Source organism: Prosopis cineraria, unplaced genomic scaffold (genome assembly GCF_029017545.1).
Source record: "Prosopis cineraria cultivar Desert tree isolate PC_DT_omini unplaced genomic scaffold, ASM2901754v1 PC4, whole genome shotgun sequence".
In the NCBI taxonomy this organism is placed as follows: domain Eukaryota; kingdom Viridiplantae; phylum Streptophyta; class Magnoliopsida; order Fabales; family Fabaceae; genus Prosopis; species Prosopis cineraria.
This window is the reverse complement of record NW_026555335.1, coordinates 6,923,707-6,939,312: the sequence shown is the minus strand read 5'-3', so window position 1 is coordinate 6,939,312 and position 15,606 is coordinate 6,923,707. Positions and strand designations below refer to the sequence as shown.

At 32.7% G+C, this 15,606-nt stretch overlaps 1 protein-coding gene across 3 annotated transcripts; it reads left to right on the top strand.

Annotated features, from left to right (window-relative positions):
- The first annotated feature begins 11,623 nt into the window (after positions 1–11,623).
- On the top strand, positions 11,624–14,921 carry LOC129310123 (uncharacterized). 3 transcript variants are annotated; one of them, XM_054951985.1, is made up of 6 exons: positions 11,624–11,856; positions 12,797–13,178; positions 13,311–13,507; positions 13,597–13,738; positions 13,928–14,087; positions 14,544–14,921. In XM_054951985.1, exons 1-6 carry the CDS (start codon positions 11,792–11,794, stop codon positions 14,573–14,575), a joined length of 978 nt encoding a protein of 325 aa, XP_054807960.1. In that variant the 5' UTR covers positions 11,624–11,791; the 3' UTR covers positions 14,576–14,921. The 3 variants fall into 3 exon arrangements, with proteins under 3 accessions (XP_054807960.1, XP_054807962.1, XP_054807961.1); XM_054951987.1 differs by lacking the exon at positions 11,624–11,856 and adding an exon at positions 12,079–12,171; XM_054951986.1 differs by lacking the exon at positions 11,624–11,856 and adding an exon at positions 12,375–12,415.
- Positions 14,922–15,606: the final 685 nt, after the last annotated feature.

Genomic DNA, 15,606 nt, shown 5'->3' with positions numbered 1-15,606 from the left:
ACGAGTCAATGTGCCTTCTTTAGATGCTCCTAGATACTATGTAGAAAGATTTCTCGACACAAAACATGTTAGCAGCATGTACATTTGATCTAAAGCCCACTTATGTGCTCCTTGGATAGGAAGGTACTGCACCTGACTCAATAATCATTAAAAATGCATTAATACAAAAAGATAAGCTTATAATTCTTGAAGGTAAATATTTTATCAATTTTGATAAAGTTTACATTTGTGATTGTAAAGTTATTATAGTAATTATTTTCCTTTATGATAGATAAATATTACCTTGTTGATGCTGGATTCATGTTAACAAGAGGCCTTATAACACTTTATCGGGTAGTCCGCTATCATTTAAAAGAATATTCAAAACAGAATTCACCCTTAAATTATAAAGAGTTATTTAACATTTGAAGTGCAAAGTTACACAATGCCATTGAACATGATTTTGGCATTTTGAAAAAAAAAAGATTTGACATTCTATCCAATGCAATTGAACCTACATATGGAATCAAAACTCAAAAAATGATAATATATGTATGTTGCATTCTTCATAACTTTCTTGTGAGCATGAACCTTGTTGAAGATCTTTTAAAAGAAGTTGATGCTGCCCTTACAAGACAAAACCATTCAAATAATAATAATCATGCTTAAAGAGGTGACATTAATGAGGTTGTTCAAGGTAAACTTGTTAGAGAAAATATAGCCAATCAGATATGGGTAGGTTATCAGGAACATCTGGATGCTCTTGAGGATGGACTTGATTATTGAAATTTCATTTTTTTCAATAAATTAGAGAATCTATTGTATTATTATATACATTGAAATGTGTTGTATTATTACATTGACTTATATTGAGTTTTATTGAAGTTTGATTAGACATTGAAATTTGTTATTACATTAACTTTTATTTGCTATGTATTGTTTGTTTAGATAGACATTGAAATTTGTTTAGCTTTTAATATTAGGATTGATATTATGCGATTATATTATGTGATAGGATGGCACTAAACAATAATAAGGAAACATTGAATTGGACAAGATTAATGGATGATGTCTCATTGATGCTTTTATGACTAAATATAATAAGGGCTATAAAGTTAATGACACTTTTACAACTACAGCTTATGATAACATATATAAATATTTGAGTGCTTTATTTGATAAACAAATTGACAAGGAAAAGGTGAAGAATTGATGGAAGACTTTAAAGAAAAACTTTTCAGATGTATATGACGTTTTTAAAAATTTGAGTGGGTTTACCTGGAATCCAACAACTCAAGTATGGGATGCTAAGCTTGAAGTTTGGGATGCATTAATTGAGGTAAATTTCCTATATATGCATTAATTATATTATTCTTTTGTAATTTAAAATTGGTCAATTTATGGCTATACTTGTTTAATGGTCTTTGGAAATGGGAAAGCATGCATTTGCAATTAAATTGCCTTTTACCAAATCAATTTAATATGCTATTTCATTGTTTTCTAGGCTAAACCAAAAGCAGCATTATAGAGAACTACTCCTTTTCCAAACTATGAAAAAAATGATGATGTTATATGGAGTAGATAGAGCTAGTGAGATAAGAGAGAGACAGCACATAAGTGGAGAAAGAGATGTCATTCTTAAGAATAAGTCATTGAAATTATTAATGATATTAACAACATTATCTCACAAAATAGAGCTACAATTAATGTTGAGCCTAATAGACAAGAAAACTCACCTGACCAAGAGCACTCACCCCTATTAATGGTGCATGTAGCAAGAAGACAAAGAGGATATCTAAAGAGACGGAGGCTAATCTAAATGAGTTAATAGGAGCAATGTTAGCTCTGGCTGAGACAATTCAATAAGGAAATGTAATGTGGGACAAAGTTTAAAGAAGGTACCACAATTGTCAGGTGAAGAAATTTGAAAAATACTTGAAGAGTGTAGGTGTGATGCTGTAAGATTACTTGACATATATTGGTCTCTTATAGCTGATAATGATATGCTTAGGGCAGCAACTCAATACCCAGCATCAATACAAAAGAAAGTGATAATGACGATATTTTATAGTTCTAATTAGACGATGACTTTTATTGTTAAGTTTTATATATTTCGTTAGCTAGATGCTTACAATGTGGTTCTTGAGTATTATTAATGACTTTTGAATATTTTGTTAAATGTTCAATATGTTGGATGCTCTTAACGATAATTATATTTTATTAGATGCTCAATATTTTAGACACTCTTGCTCTATATATTTTGTTATTAATGATGACAATTATTGATCTTAGTATTTATGTAAAAAAATGATGTTAATATTGGTATTTCAATTTCCTTGGTAGGCAACCTCTTTTAATGGATATTAGGATTGTTTTTTTTATCAAAGAATTAAATGTTTAATGTGTGATTCTTTGATATAGGAAAAGGAATTTATTATTAATGGCCAACATATATAATTCTTTCCTATGAAATTTTTACCCAAGATGTTAAGTGTTTTATATAATTATTAATGAAAGTGTCACTTATTTGGGGAGAAGAAGTAAAAAAAATTGATAAGTTAGGGTGCTTTTTAAGAAAAAAATTATATAATTTGAGTTTATATGTACAATTGATTTTTGTGACAAAAGGTTAAAAAATAAAAATATTTTTACATAAGAGTATAAGGGTAGTTTAATTATTACCTCCGTTCTCCTCCCCTTTAATAAAACCAAACAAGGTAATTTAAGAACCCTTCCCTCCCTTTGAACTAAATACAGCCTTAGAGAGATGGGTAATTAATGATAACTTAGGTGATTATGATCAGAATGTGAGTAAAAAATTACACAAGTTAGCCTTATATTATAGAAAAATTATCAATACAAAGAAACTCTAAGAAATATAGGAAGTAAAATTTCAAACAAATCTATTGAGCCATGCATGATAGATAGACTCCTAACATAGAGAGAGAAATAAAAGGAAACATTATATTGGTGCAACAACACAACCACTTGGCTTGATAGATATAACATGCTTTGACCCACAAAATCATTCAAACAATAACCAACACCAAGATCCAACCAATACTATCATAAAGAAGTTGTTAAATAAATCAAAATAAAACAATCTTAAAAGAATCTTTTGCGGTCTCCTACAATGCTAGGCAACAAGTATGCCTTGTAACCTCCCTAAGGTTAAACCGCAGTTAACTTTAAATCATGATAATCTAGGTTTAACCTTCAAAAGATTACCAAGCATAAGGTTTTACAAAGGAATTTCTCAAATGTTCTTTCAAAGGAATCCAATTTTAACAATTCAAATCTTAAATATAATTTAATAACTCTAAATTAGAGTTTTTGAAGACAAAGCAAAAGCTTGAAAATTGATTAGGACCCAACAAACTTTGTGTAAAAAGTGACTCATGCGCTACAGCTTATGGCACATGCGCTACGGTGTGTCTTCTTTGTGCCATGCGTCGCGGGGTATTGCATAAAATTTAACAGATCAATGTTGTAATATGACAACATAGGCATAAACTTCCAACGTGTCGCAAATCTTCATCCAACGTCCGATTGAAGTGATTTCAGTATCTACACGGAATTTCTCCTAGCTCTAGCTAATGGTATCAGTTTCACATTTAAACTCATTTTCTATAAAGAGATGGACACCAAAACCCATTTTGACCACACTTTCACAAAATCTCACAAATGGGTTGTCCCAACTTAACCACACGTGCCAATAGCTTACACCAACCCTTCAACAACACTCAATGGACTCTTGCAGATGTAACACACCACATACAATCAAAAATACTTATCACATGAAATCACCACTCAACCCCAATTTTCACAAAATGTAATAGGGGAGGAAAAGTTGCACAAAATCAACAATTTCATTCCAAATTTCTCAAAATACATATATTTCTACTTGTACAAGTATTTTGGCCCTAACTACGAGTTCACAACAAAAACTCACTAATCTAGGGTACAAAATACACTATTTATACACAAAATCATGTAAGTAGTGCATAAATTGTGACAAATGATTCTAGTTGGCAATTACATTAATAAATACACATGAAAGTAACAAAAGAAAGGCATATAAAGGATTACTCCATAAATCCTAAGTCTCTGTATGTTTTCCCTAACTCGAATCTGATGAGCTAGGTCCTAAAAATATTGAGAATTGAGAGGTGAGTATAATCACTTAGTAACCAAGTTTCACTTAACCCTTATGGTTGCATATTAATCGTAAATAAATATAATTAGGCAAACAAGCACATATATCATATAACACTAGGCCACGATTCATAAAACTAATAATCATGTGATCAGGCTTGCCATAAAACATTTTATCATGTTATTTCACAAAAACATAACATAGGGTTACAAAAACAGTAACCATGTGCCCTCAACACATGCCGGACCACAAAACTAACAACCATATGGCCGGATTTATATACATGATTAGATGCCAACCTTATATCCTCCCGTCACCTCTAACATAAAATCGGTGGCTATCACGTGGCTACGTCCTTCACGGACTAACGTAACTTTTCACTTGTGAGGAGCTATCAGGCCAAGGTGAACTCACTTATTTATGTAATTCGATTTCCTCTAATACTAACAACCATGGGGTGTTATACCCCTAATTTAGCCTCATCATGAACCGATGGAAACTAATTAGGTTTAAGTCCCTCTTAGAACAAGTGGAACAGTCCCAAATCAACTATGAGACAAGGAGTACCTCTTAATTCCAATGATCTATGACAGGACTAGTTCTCGATTCCAATGGTAACTGCCAATACCACTTGGATTTCAACCAATCTACTCCTCTCCTTAAGCAAACTCCTACCAATGATAATGTTATGTATATTTCTTATATATTATGCATTTCAATAATAAATTCATGACAAACTCTCACATACTCATATAAATCACTCCACACATTTTATTATATACTGCACATCTCTATTTTTGTAACAACATGCCATAAATAAACCTTTAAATCACAAGTATGGCATAATCAACATTTTATTTTCCAAAACCATTTCACAAGTCGATCAGTGCCAACATGCATCATACATTTAAATCATTTATCATATTTCACAAAACACAATTAATATTCAACCATAAAAGTAAAGTTTCCAATGGTTATCTCGGTCAAAGGTTTACTCTTTACTATACCAACTTCCTAAAGCTTCAACAAGCTCGAATGGTGCCAAAAACAAACTTCTCTACAACCATACCATAGGAATATTTTTATTGTCTAAATCTTGAAACTTTATCAATATAAAACTCCACACACTATTTTTTTATCAACTTATAATCGCTACTCATTCTTACCCAATGGGCTCATTAGGCTCTATTAATGCACATTATCATTAATAACACCTCAAATTATCATTAATGCACATAAACCTCTCCCAACTACCTCATAAATTTTTGAATAATAAATGCTCTCATGGACCAATTGTAACATCCAAAAATTTCAAATCTAAAAAAAATTGATTAATTAAGAGATAAATTAGTTAAAAATATAATTAATTTATTTAATTATATTTTTGGGTTGCTAATTGAATTTTTGGGTCATATTTGGCTTTAAATTAAGATAGGATGAAAGTCATATCAAGTCAGGTGGCATCAGGGAGAGCAAAATTCACTTGTTGCTTGCTTGTCGTGAGCCGTAGTTTGCGTGGCATGCGCTACGGTACACGACATAGCAGACAACTTGAAATTTTGGAAATGATCAAAAAAAGTTAGATTTTGGGGTGGAAAACCTAGAACATAAAGGGGGCAACTTTGGGCACTATTAGGGCATTAAGTTTGAAGGATTTTGAAGACAAATTGAGCCTCTAAACTCTTGAGTAAGTTTTATATTCTTCTCATCTACCTTTTCATCTTATTTTTCATGGGATTTGAAAGAGTGAGAATTTGGTCTGATTGGATTAAACCATGAGTCAATGTTTTAAAGGTTTCTATTAAGTTTAAAGGTTTAATTTAGGTTTATTAATCTTGGATATGTGGTAATAGGAAGCTACTTTCTTGTTTAGTGAATTTTAGATCAAGCCCTAACTTGATTATAGGGTGTGATAAGTTGAGATATTAAGTTTTATATTATGATAAAGTAGAAGGAGGCTTAAAGGAATGGTGTGAACAAATTCTAATCTTAACAAGCCTCTTTGTTGAGAATATGAATGAGAAGTGAGAGAATTAGGAGGTTATTAATAGTTAATAGTGCTTGTGTTAATTGAAAATTAACATATAATACTTGTTGTTGTAGATTGTGGTGTGGGAAGACTTATCTTGATAAAAGAAAAAATTTAATACCACGGGTAACCTTTTTAGTAACAAAAGGGTTGAGGTAACTAAATAATTTGCATTGTTTATTACCTTGTGTAAATTATTCTCAAGTTATTTTTTTATGATTTGTTGAGTATATATGTATAAATTTGTTAAAAGTTAACTATTTTAGAAAATGAGTGGAGTATTGGTTTATGAAATTCTATATTTTTGAAGTAAATGGTAAAAGTTGTTATATTTATTTGGAAAGTTGTTTATGCATGGTCAAGTGGAGATATGTAGTGAAATATGGCATATTAGAGGATGGGAGGTTACCCCAGTGAAGATTAAGTCTATATAGCATTGCTAGCACCTCAGGACGTCAGGTGCAGTACTTACTCTCCTTAATGCCTGAAAATGGGTCCAGTGTTGGATATTTACTCTCCTTAGTATCCAAAAAGGTGCGGAGTTAGAGACTATACTCCTTAGCATTCGTAAGATGCGGTGTTGGAGTAAAGACACCCTAATTACTTATAATAGGGGGAAACAGTAGTCCATAAGTGATTTAAGACACCTTAGCCAGGTAGTCCTACCACGGATGGTGAGCTTAGGGCCCACACATGTAGTTTGGTTCTGTGAAATAGCCTACTAATTCGGTCGAGAGTATTGAAAGACTGGATGGTTAGGGATCATGCATGCAATTTATAGTGATCTTATATGATGTGATTATGTTACTTATTTTAATGCTTGTTTATAACTTAGCTTATTAATCAATAATATAGATTATCTTAGTTACTGACATTTTTATTCATCCCGTCGTTATCATTTTACAAGTTCCACCAGTGAGACTGAGCCAGAGAGGGAATCTGGCAAGGGCTAGCATACTTGTTACATTCTCATTGTAAAGCTCGTTTTCGATTTGAGTGGTGTACATAAACTTGTTATATGATATTATATGTTGCCAACTAGGAATGTATATCATTTTGATTGGTTGCACTTGCTTTATGCTATGTTATTTTGTATTTTAGTCCAATGTTGTATATGATGTAAATATGTGAGAATTTTATGGTGATAGGCTAAAATGCTATTATAAGTGTAAGGAATGTTTTATCTATGTGGTGACAATGCATTTGTAGTGTATTATGTGATAATAGAGGCCAAATAGTACTTGTAGTATTAATTGTGTATTTTGACCATTTTGGGCAAAAAGGCTATTGAGTGGCCAAGTTTTAGATTTGGTATGTTTTTGTGTGTTTAATTAGTCACTCAAGTTTATTTTGGTCTATTGGACTTGGTTCAAGCCTTACAATGGGTTAATGGTATAAGTTATGAGTTTTGGGTACTTGGATGGTTAAATTTTTTTAAAAAACTGACTTTTACATCTGAGTGTCTAAAATTCTCATATGGTGTTAGATCGTAACGAAGCTTATACCATTAGTTAGTTTATTAAATAAGCTTCACGTAGGCGCTTGAATCACTCCAATTGGACATTAGATGTAACAATGGCGCATGTTTGAAGTTCATCTAGAAAAGCTGTCACAACATTGTTGTCATGGACACGTGCGCTATGGTGCATTTCACGCAAGCCGTGGCATACGGTACAGTGAAAAAACTTAGCTTTCTGTGCCATATGTCGTGGCGCATGGACCAAAACACTCAAAAATGACATTTTTGGCCCTGTTTTGAAGTGTTTTGCTTTCCAAAACTTTTCCATACTTCCAATACCTATATAAATCATTAAGTTTGAGCTCAAACTATTAATTTGGAGAGTTTTTTATGGGATCCCAATTATTCCACAATTATTTTTAAAGAATTATTAGTTTTAACCCTTATATTTATAATGTGAGGTTAGGAGCAATCCTTGCTCTTAATTATGATTGTTTGTTGTGATTATGTGGTAAATTTTGGTAATATCAAGGTGAACATTACACCAACCACTTCTAAAATCATTAATGTGGTGTTTCAATACATTAAACAACTCCTATTATGCTTATTTTAACTAATGAAATTGGACCCATACTTCTATTAATCGAAAATCCATCTCCCAACTCAAACCCTACCATAAATCATCATAAATGTGGGAGAGAAAGGAAGAATGAGGCTTAGATTACTTACCTTAGAGTTTAGGAGATTCAAAATGTCAACAATGAGAGCTAATATATGTGCCCTAGTAGAGCCTCAGTGTTCTCTTCATTTTCCTCTTCCTCTTCTCTTCTATTTTCATGTATAGAATGAATCAAATATATTTGATTTTTGGCCGTGCACCGGGGTGCATGGCATAGAAGACTTCGTTACATTTAAATTGTCTCTGCGCACCATGGTAGACCAAGCACGCATTGTGGTGTTTGGCACAGAGAACGGTTCTCCACTTTTTCTTCCTCTTTTCCTCGCTCGAATGGCCCGTCATCGATCTGGACCCACTTTTAGAGCTAAAATCTCAACAATTTTATCAAGTTAAGCGCCTCTGGCCACACACCTCATTAACTCACTAATTACCCTCATTACATTAATAAATTAGGATTAAATTTTTTAGATGTTACATGCATGTTTTGCATGACATTGCAACCTCTATAGGCTTGGACTGTAAAAAGGAAAAGTAGAGAGCAACATTAACATGCATTTCTATAAGATTGTGAAGTTGTTTAGAATAATGCCAACTTCTACAAAAAAAAAAAACAACACTTTTGTCAATAATAGGGTTGTAATTGGAAGCATAAGATAAAACCTAAAAGAAGGAAAAATAAATAAACAAGAGAACTAAACAATAAACACAAATAGTCAGAGTAGGATTATAGATGTAAATGTAGGCCAAACCATATCCTTGCAATGTCTTTATAAGTAGGTTGTGAGATTGTGGTGCGGAATTTTTGGGAACTCGTAAAACTTGATCTGGTAATTAATCATTTGTAATTTGTAATAGCATAAAAGAGCATACTTTATAAAGTAAAGTTCCAATCACACAAGGTGTTATTGTAATATCCTCTGACATTAACTACCATTAAGCACAACACTTAAGACCATTTATAGAAATTAAGAAAGAAATCAGAAGACAAGATCAACCTTACAATGACCTCTATCATTAACCACGCTTAATCATAATCATATCATCAATGAACATGTGTCATTCCTAAGAAATAATGAACATAAACACTTTTATAAAATATGCCAACTATCGTGCATAAATCTTGATAGAGGTTACATCATATAGAATTTCCATATTGCTCTTAGTCATTAGGTGAACTCCTGCCCATCTATGAACATGTAACATACTCATGTTATTCAACGATATATTACAAATGCAAACTTGATTAACTTATTGTATAACTAAGTACATACTATCGAGTCAAGATTGTTTAACCAATACTTAATCTTATGTCATAATTATGTGCTCATACTTATCACAATGTAAAGCATTCACTTAAGCATATATTACAACTTAATCATAAAACTCAACTAATCATAGCCACATCATTCTCAATCATCGATACTAACATACTTGCATATTCATAACATCAAATTCATCATAATTAACAACATATAATTCATAATTATGAACAACAATTATCTACAATAATTTAACTTATGGTTATCTCCACCCCACCCTCGGGTTACCACCCTATGAGTATAATTTGGATTCCAAGAGAGCTTTCCAACAAACACAACAAGCTCTAAAGCAATCAATTTATAATTAATAATTAACAAATAACACCAATGAATAATTGTCATTAATTAAGTCTAATAGTAGTTCAAGCCTTAAATCTTTGTTAAGCACGATTAACCAAAATCAACCATAAAATTCACTTCCATTGACTTATTTAAACTTCATTAAGATTAATAAATTCTGTTATCCAACTTTCTTAGCTCAAACTTAATTAATTAGCATTAGGTTCAACTCTAAACTCGTCATTAATTACACCCATCTAATGCCATTAGCAATCATCAATGATTAGAAACTTCATCCATAGACTCTATTATAATCATTAAAATGAGTTAAACTCCACTAAGAATTTGAACAACAACACCTAACTCAGCAAAACTTGAAGAAAAATGCATGAAAAGGATAGATGAATGAGTAGAAAAGCTTATGTAGGGATTTGGTAGTCTACAAACACCTCCAAACATAGGGTTACAAAATCTTGTAAAAGTAGTTGAGCATTTTAATAAATTAAACATAATTAAAGAGTCAATTTTCACAATGTAGGACCATCCACCAAGGCTAAAAACTACATCCATTACGGCTTATGGTAACAAGACCACTTATTGTGGCCAAAACTATGATCCACTATAGTCATTTGCAATGAGGCCTTAGGTTAGGAATTATAACAATTCCTTTTGAAATATCCATGAATATTTTATAATATCCAACAGGAATTAAGTACTCAAAATTGCATACACACAATACCAACTAGAGGTTTTACAATGAATACTCTGTGTCACTGTCTTTAGATGCTTCCCCTTTACCCTTGCCCTTACTGTCTCTTGGTAAAATATTAACAACGAAAGTGAGATTATACAATCTCAACAATTAAGACACATGAACTTAAATATATAAAAGTGTGGCAAATATAAACACACAGGCCAACATCCACATTTAACATTCCATTGATGCTCAACGTATATCATAAATCTACTATTCATTAATCAAGTGGCTTATAATTAAAAGATGATAATTAAGCATGATCATATTGAATGAATGTTATTTTTTAGAAGTTTATATTCTACACATAATTTGGGACCACGATAATAATATTTTAGACAAGATATATTATTATGGGAAAATGAAAATAAAATTATTTTAAATTATGTAAATGACATTTTAATAACTTGAAATGCCATAATTCTGTAATTTCTAAATACTTTTTTATTGTTAGAAATTAATATAAATAACTAAATTACTCTTAATTTAAACTTGTGAATTGCTGCTGAATTCTTACAATTTAAAAAAAAAGTTGTGAATATAAGAATAAAACTTATAAATGATAATTGATATTTGTAAAATTTAAAGAATATCAAGATTTTAAATGTGAGTTTTTGAATTATTGTTAAATTTTTATGATTTAAAAAAAAGTTGCAAGGCTTGAAACAAAATTTATGAATAATAATTGATAATTGAATTAAAGATAATTTAGTAATTTTTATTAATTTTTTAATGATAAAAAAGTTCATAAAAACTTAAGAAAATTATGACATTTTAAAGGATCAAAATAATATTTATATAATTTAAAGTAATTTTATTATTATTTTTTCTATTATTATTATTATTATTTTATCAATATCTAAAATCTAAAATGGAAAATGCCCCATTGCTTTCGGTCAAACAAAATTGACACCTGCTCAGGCGGGGATTCGGCTTCTAGAAAGCAAATAAACTTGCTGGACAATTCCAAACTGCTAGGCCTCTATAAGAGCAAACGGTAATCACAGTCAAGCATCCTCAACCGCCTTTCTGAAGAGACTAGCTAGGAAGGAAAGGAACGGGCAGCAAAGAGAGTGAAAGAGAGGGAGTGTTCTTTAATTTTATTCTTGATTCAGTAGCACGTACAGGCTGAAGGCTATGGAAACTGAGGCTGCTGCCACGACAGAGTTTGCGCTGGCCGATACAGATATCAACTGGGACAGGTTTAATCACGAACTTTCTTATCTATTTTTCTTCCTTTGATTTGTAGACTTTGGAGAATTAGAAGCATTTTTTTGGTATATGGGGTGGCTTCGATGTTTCGCTCTTAACGATAGAAAAGAAGCAAAAACAGTATTTTGCGTGAGGGAATTCAAAGGGCTGACACATATTGATGGGGGTGACTGGTGAGGTTGGCGTTAAACGCAGGCGCAGGAGAAGGAATGTTGGACGAAGGAGAAACAAAAATTGCCTAAATACGTCTTTTTTCTCTTTACTTTGAAGGATTCCTACCTCATTTCTTTCAGTACATCGAGTAGGTAGGAATTTCGCATATAGTACGTCTAAAAACTTGTTGAGTTCGTACATTTTCTTTAGAGCGTGAAAATGATGGTAAGATGGTATCCCATGCATACAGCGTACATATGCTTGCTTGTATGTCCAACTTATCTTATTCCTACATTCCTATATCTTTAATGAACGCTAGTCAGTTCATTTTATCGTTTTGTCTGTGTGGGCAACTCTACACTACTAGAAGTTTGGCAAATTCTCAAGTTGGCCTATGTAACACAAGTTGCTTTCCCAAGTGCTAGTAGTTTCGTAGTAGATGAGCTTGGTGTATCAATAAGACTTGAGGATATCCTACAAGCAATAGACTTTAGCAACTTAGATCAACATTCACTTCCATGTTTGAGTGATAGTTTCTTCTTTAAGCTTGTCCTCCTTGGGTCTTAGAGGAATTTTATGCCCCTAATTATTATAAAAACTTTGATATTTTTTAATATCGAGATCTTGGTTTTGTACGAGATGGATCTTAAGATGTGATTCTTTTATCTTCTCTATCTCTCTGTTTTTTTTTTTTACATATATATTTTCCTATATTCTATTTCCCTCAAACTCTAATTTGATGTTGTTGATTTCTTATAATCTCAATGGTCTAATCAGGTTGGATAAGAGCAAATTTCACGTCATTGGTGCTGTACTCTTTACTGCTCAATCAGCCTTGCTTCATCCAACAGCAGTGGTAAAGACAAGAATGCAAGTAGCTGGATCTGGCCTCTCCCACATGAGAGGAACATCAGTATTTACTCGCATATTAAAAAATGATGGTATTCCTGGACTCTTTAGAGGTTTTGGTACTTCTGCTATTGGATCGATGCCTGGTCGGGTCTTGGCTCTAACATCACTTGAGTTGTCAAAAGACTTCATGTTAAAATATACTGAAGATTTTGACATGCCTGAAGCATCATGTATTGGCCTGGCAAATGGAGTGGCAGGCATGTTCTCAAATCTGGTATCTTGTGTATACTTTGTGCCTTTGGATGTGGTATGTAATCCTTCTCTATTTTAACAGTTCTTTGTCCTTTAACTTTACTAGGTATGAGCTGTACAAAACTTACTCATGAAATTCTGATAATATGTTCTGTAACCATGTAGAGTTTGTTTATTGACTTGTCAGATCTGTCAGAGGCTAATGGTACAAGGTCTTCCTGGAACTACGTACTGCAGTGGGCCATTTGATATTGTCCGTAAAGTTGTGAAGACTGAGGGTTTTCGTGGCATTTATAGAGGCTTTGGATTAACTGCTGTAACCCAGTCACCAGCATCTGCACTTTGGTGGGGTTCATATGGTGCTGCACAACACATCATTTGGAGGCAATTCTATCTTAGACCAATCTATTAAATAATCTTATAGCTTATTACTTCCTTTGTCATGTTTTACTTATATATGCTTATTGTTTCAGGAGTTTAGGCTATAGAGATGCCATGGAGAAAAAACCTTCGCAAACAGAAATGGTGATTGTCCAGGCTACAGCAGGGATGGTAGCTGGTGCTTGTTCCTCTGTTATAACCACCCCCATAGATACTGTAAAAACAAGGCTTCAGGTATGTAAAGCTTCTTGTTCTGTGGCATTCCATCTTCAGCAAGATAGCCAGGTTTTTTTGTTTGTATTTGAAATTGTATTGGCATGTCAACTAGTTGAATGTCCCATTCACAGGAGGCGCTTCTTTCTTTTCCTAGTGTTGATTTTAATATCGTTAATTTGGGTTTGCCTCTTTTTGACTTGCACAAAGGTTATGGACAACCATGGTGGTGGAAGACCATCAGTGCTGAAGACAACAAAGACACTTTTCAAGGAAGATGGATGGTGGGGTTTTTACCGGGGATTTGGACCTCGTTTTTTGAATATGTCACTCTATGGAACTACCATGATTGTTACATATGAACTGATAAGTATGTCACATCTCTCTTATTTATTCTGGCGTCAATTTTATTCTATAATGGCTACTTGAAATGATCAGAGCTCTGTCTTTTATCACGTATTATTCAAATGTGCAATTTCCATCTGCATTATATGCAAAAGTTTACGAGTTTTAAGCAAGTTTTGGGTTCTAGAATGGCTCTCTTTTTGACAAATATGCTCCCGTCCTACCTCTGTTCCTTCATTGAGTCTGTTTTTAAACTCTCTACTATTTAGATGTTGGAAAAATCAGCTGATAGCTGAGAATGATGGCTCTAATACTTGAATTAATTAATATATTTGATAATTGGTTATTAGGATAATCGGTTAGTATCTGATGCAAACCATAGTGGGTCAGGAATTAGGTGATTTTGTTGTTATTCAGGTCTTGAATCTTATCATTCTAATTCAGCTAACCTCTATGTTCTCATTTACCTCCCTTTTAACAGAAAGATTATCCATACAAGACGGCCGAGTCTGAGATCATCTGCTTGAAGAAGCTGCATGCCCTGTAAGGCACAAAACTCAGATTCCATTCCACTTCCTCTTCACTTTACAAGAACTTGATGCATCCTTTCAATCACTGCACCGTGCAACATGGGAATGTTTGATGAAGCAAACCATGTCTCAGATATTTTCGATGCTCTTGCTCCGGTTCTTACACAATTTTGGCATTCTTGCTTCTTTTTCGGAGGGGTGGCCAGTCAGATTTCATTAGTGCTAGTTGTTAGTTAGAGGCTGATCAAACGTCGTTCCAAAGCCCAACATATATCTGACAAATTTGTACATAACGTTTGTTTGGTGATCAAAGGAATTCATTTCCTTCCTGTTCCCGCGTGGTATTTTCCATCTTTTAAACATGTTGGGAGAAAGTTTAATAATTGGAAGTTAGGCTTTTAAAAGGTAAAATATACTTGAGCTTAGCCTGTGAATGCATTTTGCATTGCAGCAATGATTGAGAAGTTAAACCAAACATGAGAGCACTAAGCAAATTTTACCTTGCTTGAAATTATTTTGCTTCTTTCCATTTCAAATGAATTTCTCAGTTCTCAATAGTACTGTCAGAAAAATTGACACTTTTCGTTGGGATCCAATCATATGGGAACTACTCTCATTAATGTCTTAACTGTTCGGTCAATTTTCTCCCCCCCCCCCCCCAAAAGAAAAAGCATGCTTGCAAAGACTTTAAAACAACTGATCAGAATTTTTTTTTTTTTTTTACCTATTACTATATTATAATTATAATTATGTGAAGTCAGCGACGGACCGGGGGGGCATGTAGTGGAGCTTGCCCGATATCGCAAACTTCCTTTTGAAAATATGCTAGTACTTTTTTTTTTTTCAATATGCAAAAATTATTTTTGGCATCCCACTTTTTTGTAATATTTCATTTTTGGCCCCCATATGTCAATTTCTGTCTGAGTATAGACTATAGAGTTTGAGAAGAATTTTACAAAGTTATTTCATATTCAATATTGATATTGATCATTTCATATTAATAATGATAAGAAA

Coding starts and splice junctions, on each gene's coding strand:
- LOC129310123 (XM_054951985.1), top strand. CDS start 11,792: ATGGAAACTGAGGCTGCTGCCACGACAGAGTTTGCGCTGGCCGATACA. Junction 13,179..13,310: donor ACTTTGTGCCTTTGGATGTG/GTATGTAATCCT, acceptor TTGACTTGTCAG/ATCTGTCAGAGGCTAATGGT. Junction 13,739..13,927: donor CTGTAAAAACAAGGCTTCAG/GTATGTAAAGCT, acceptor ACTTGCACAAAG/GTTATGGACAACCATGGTGG.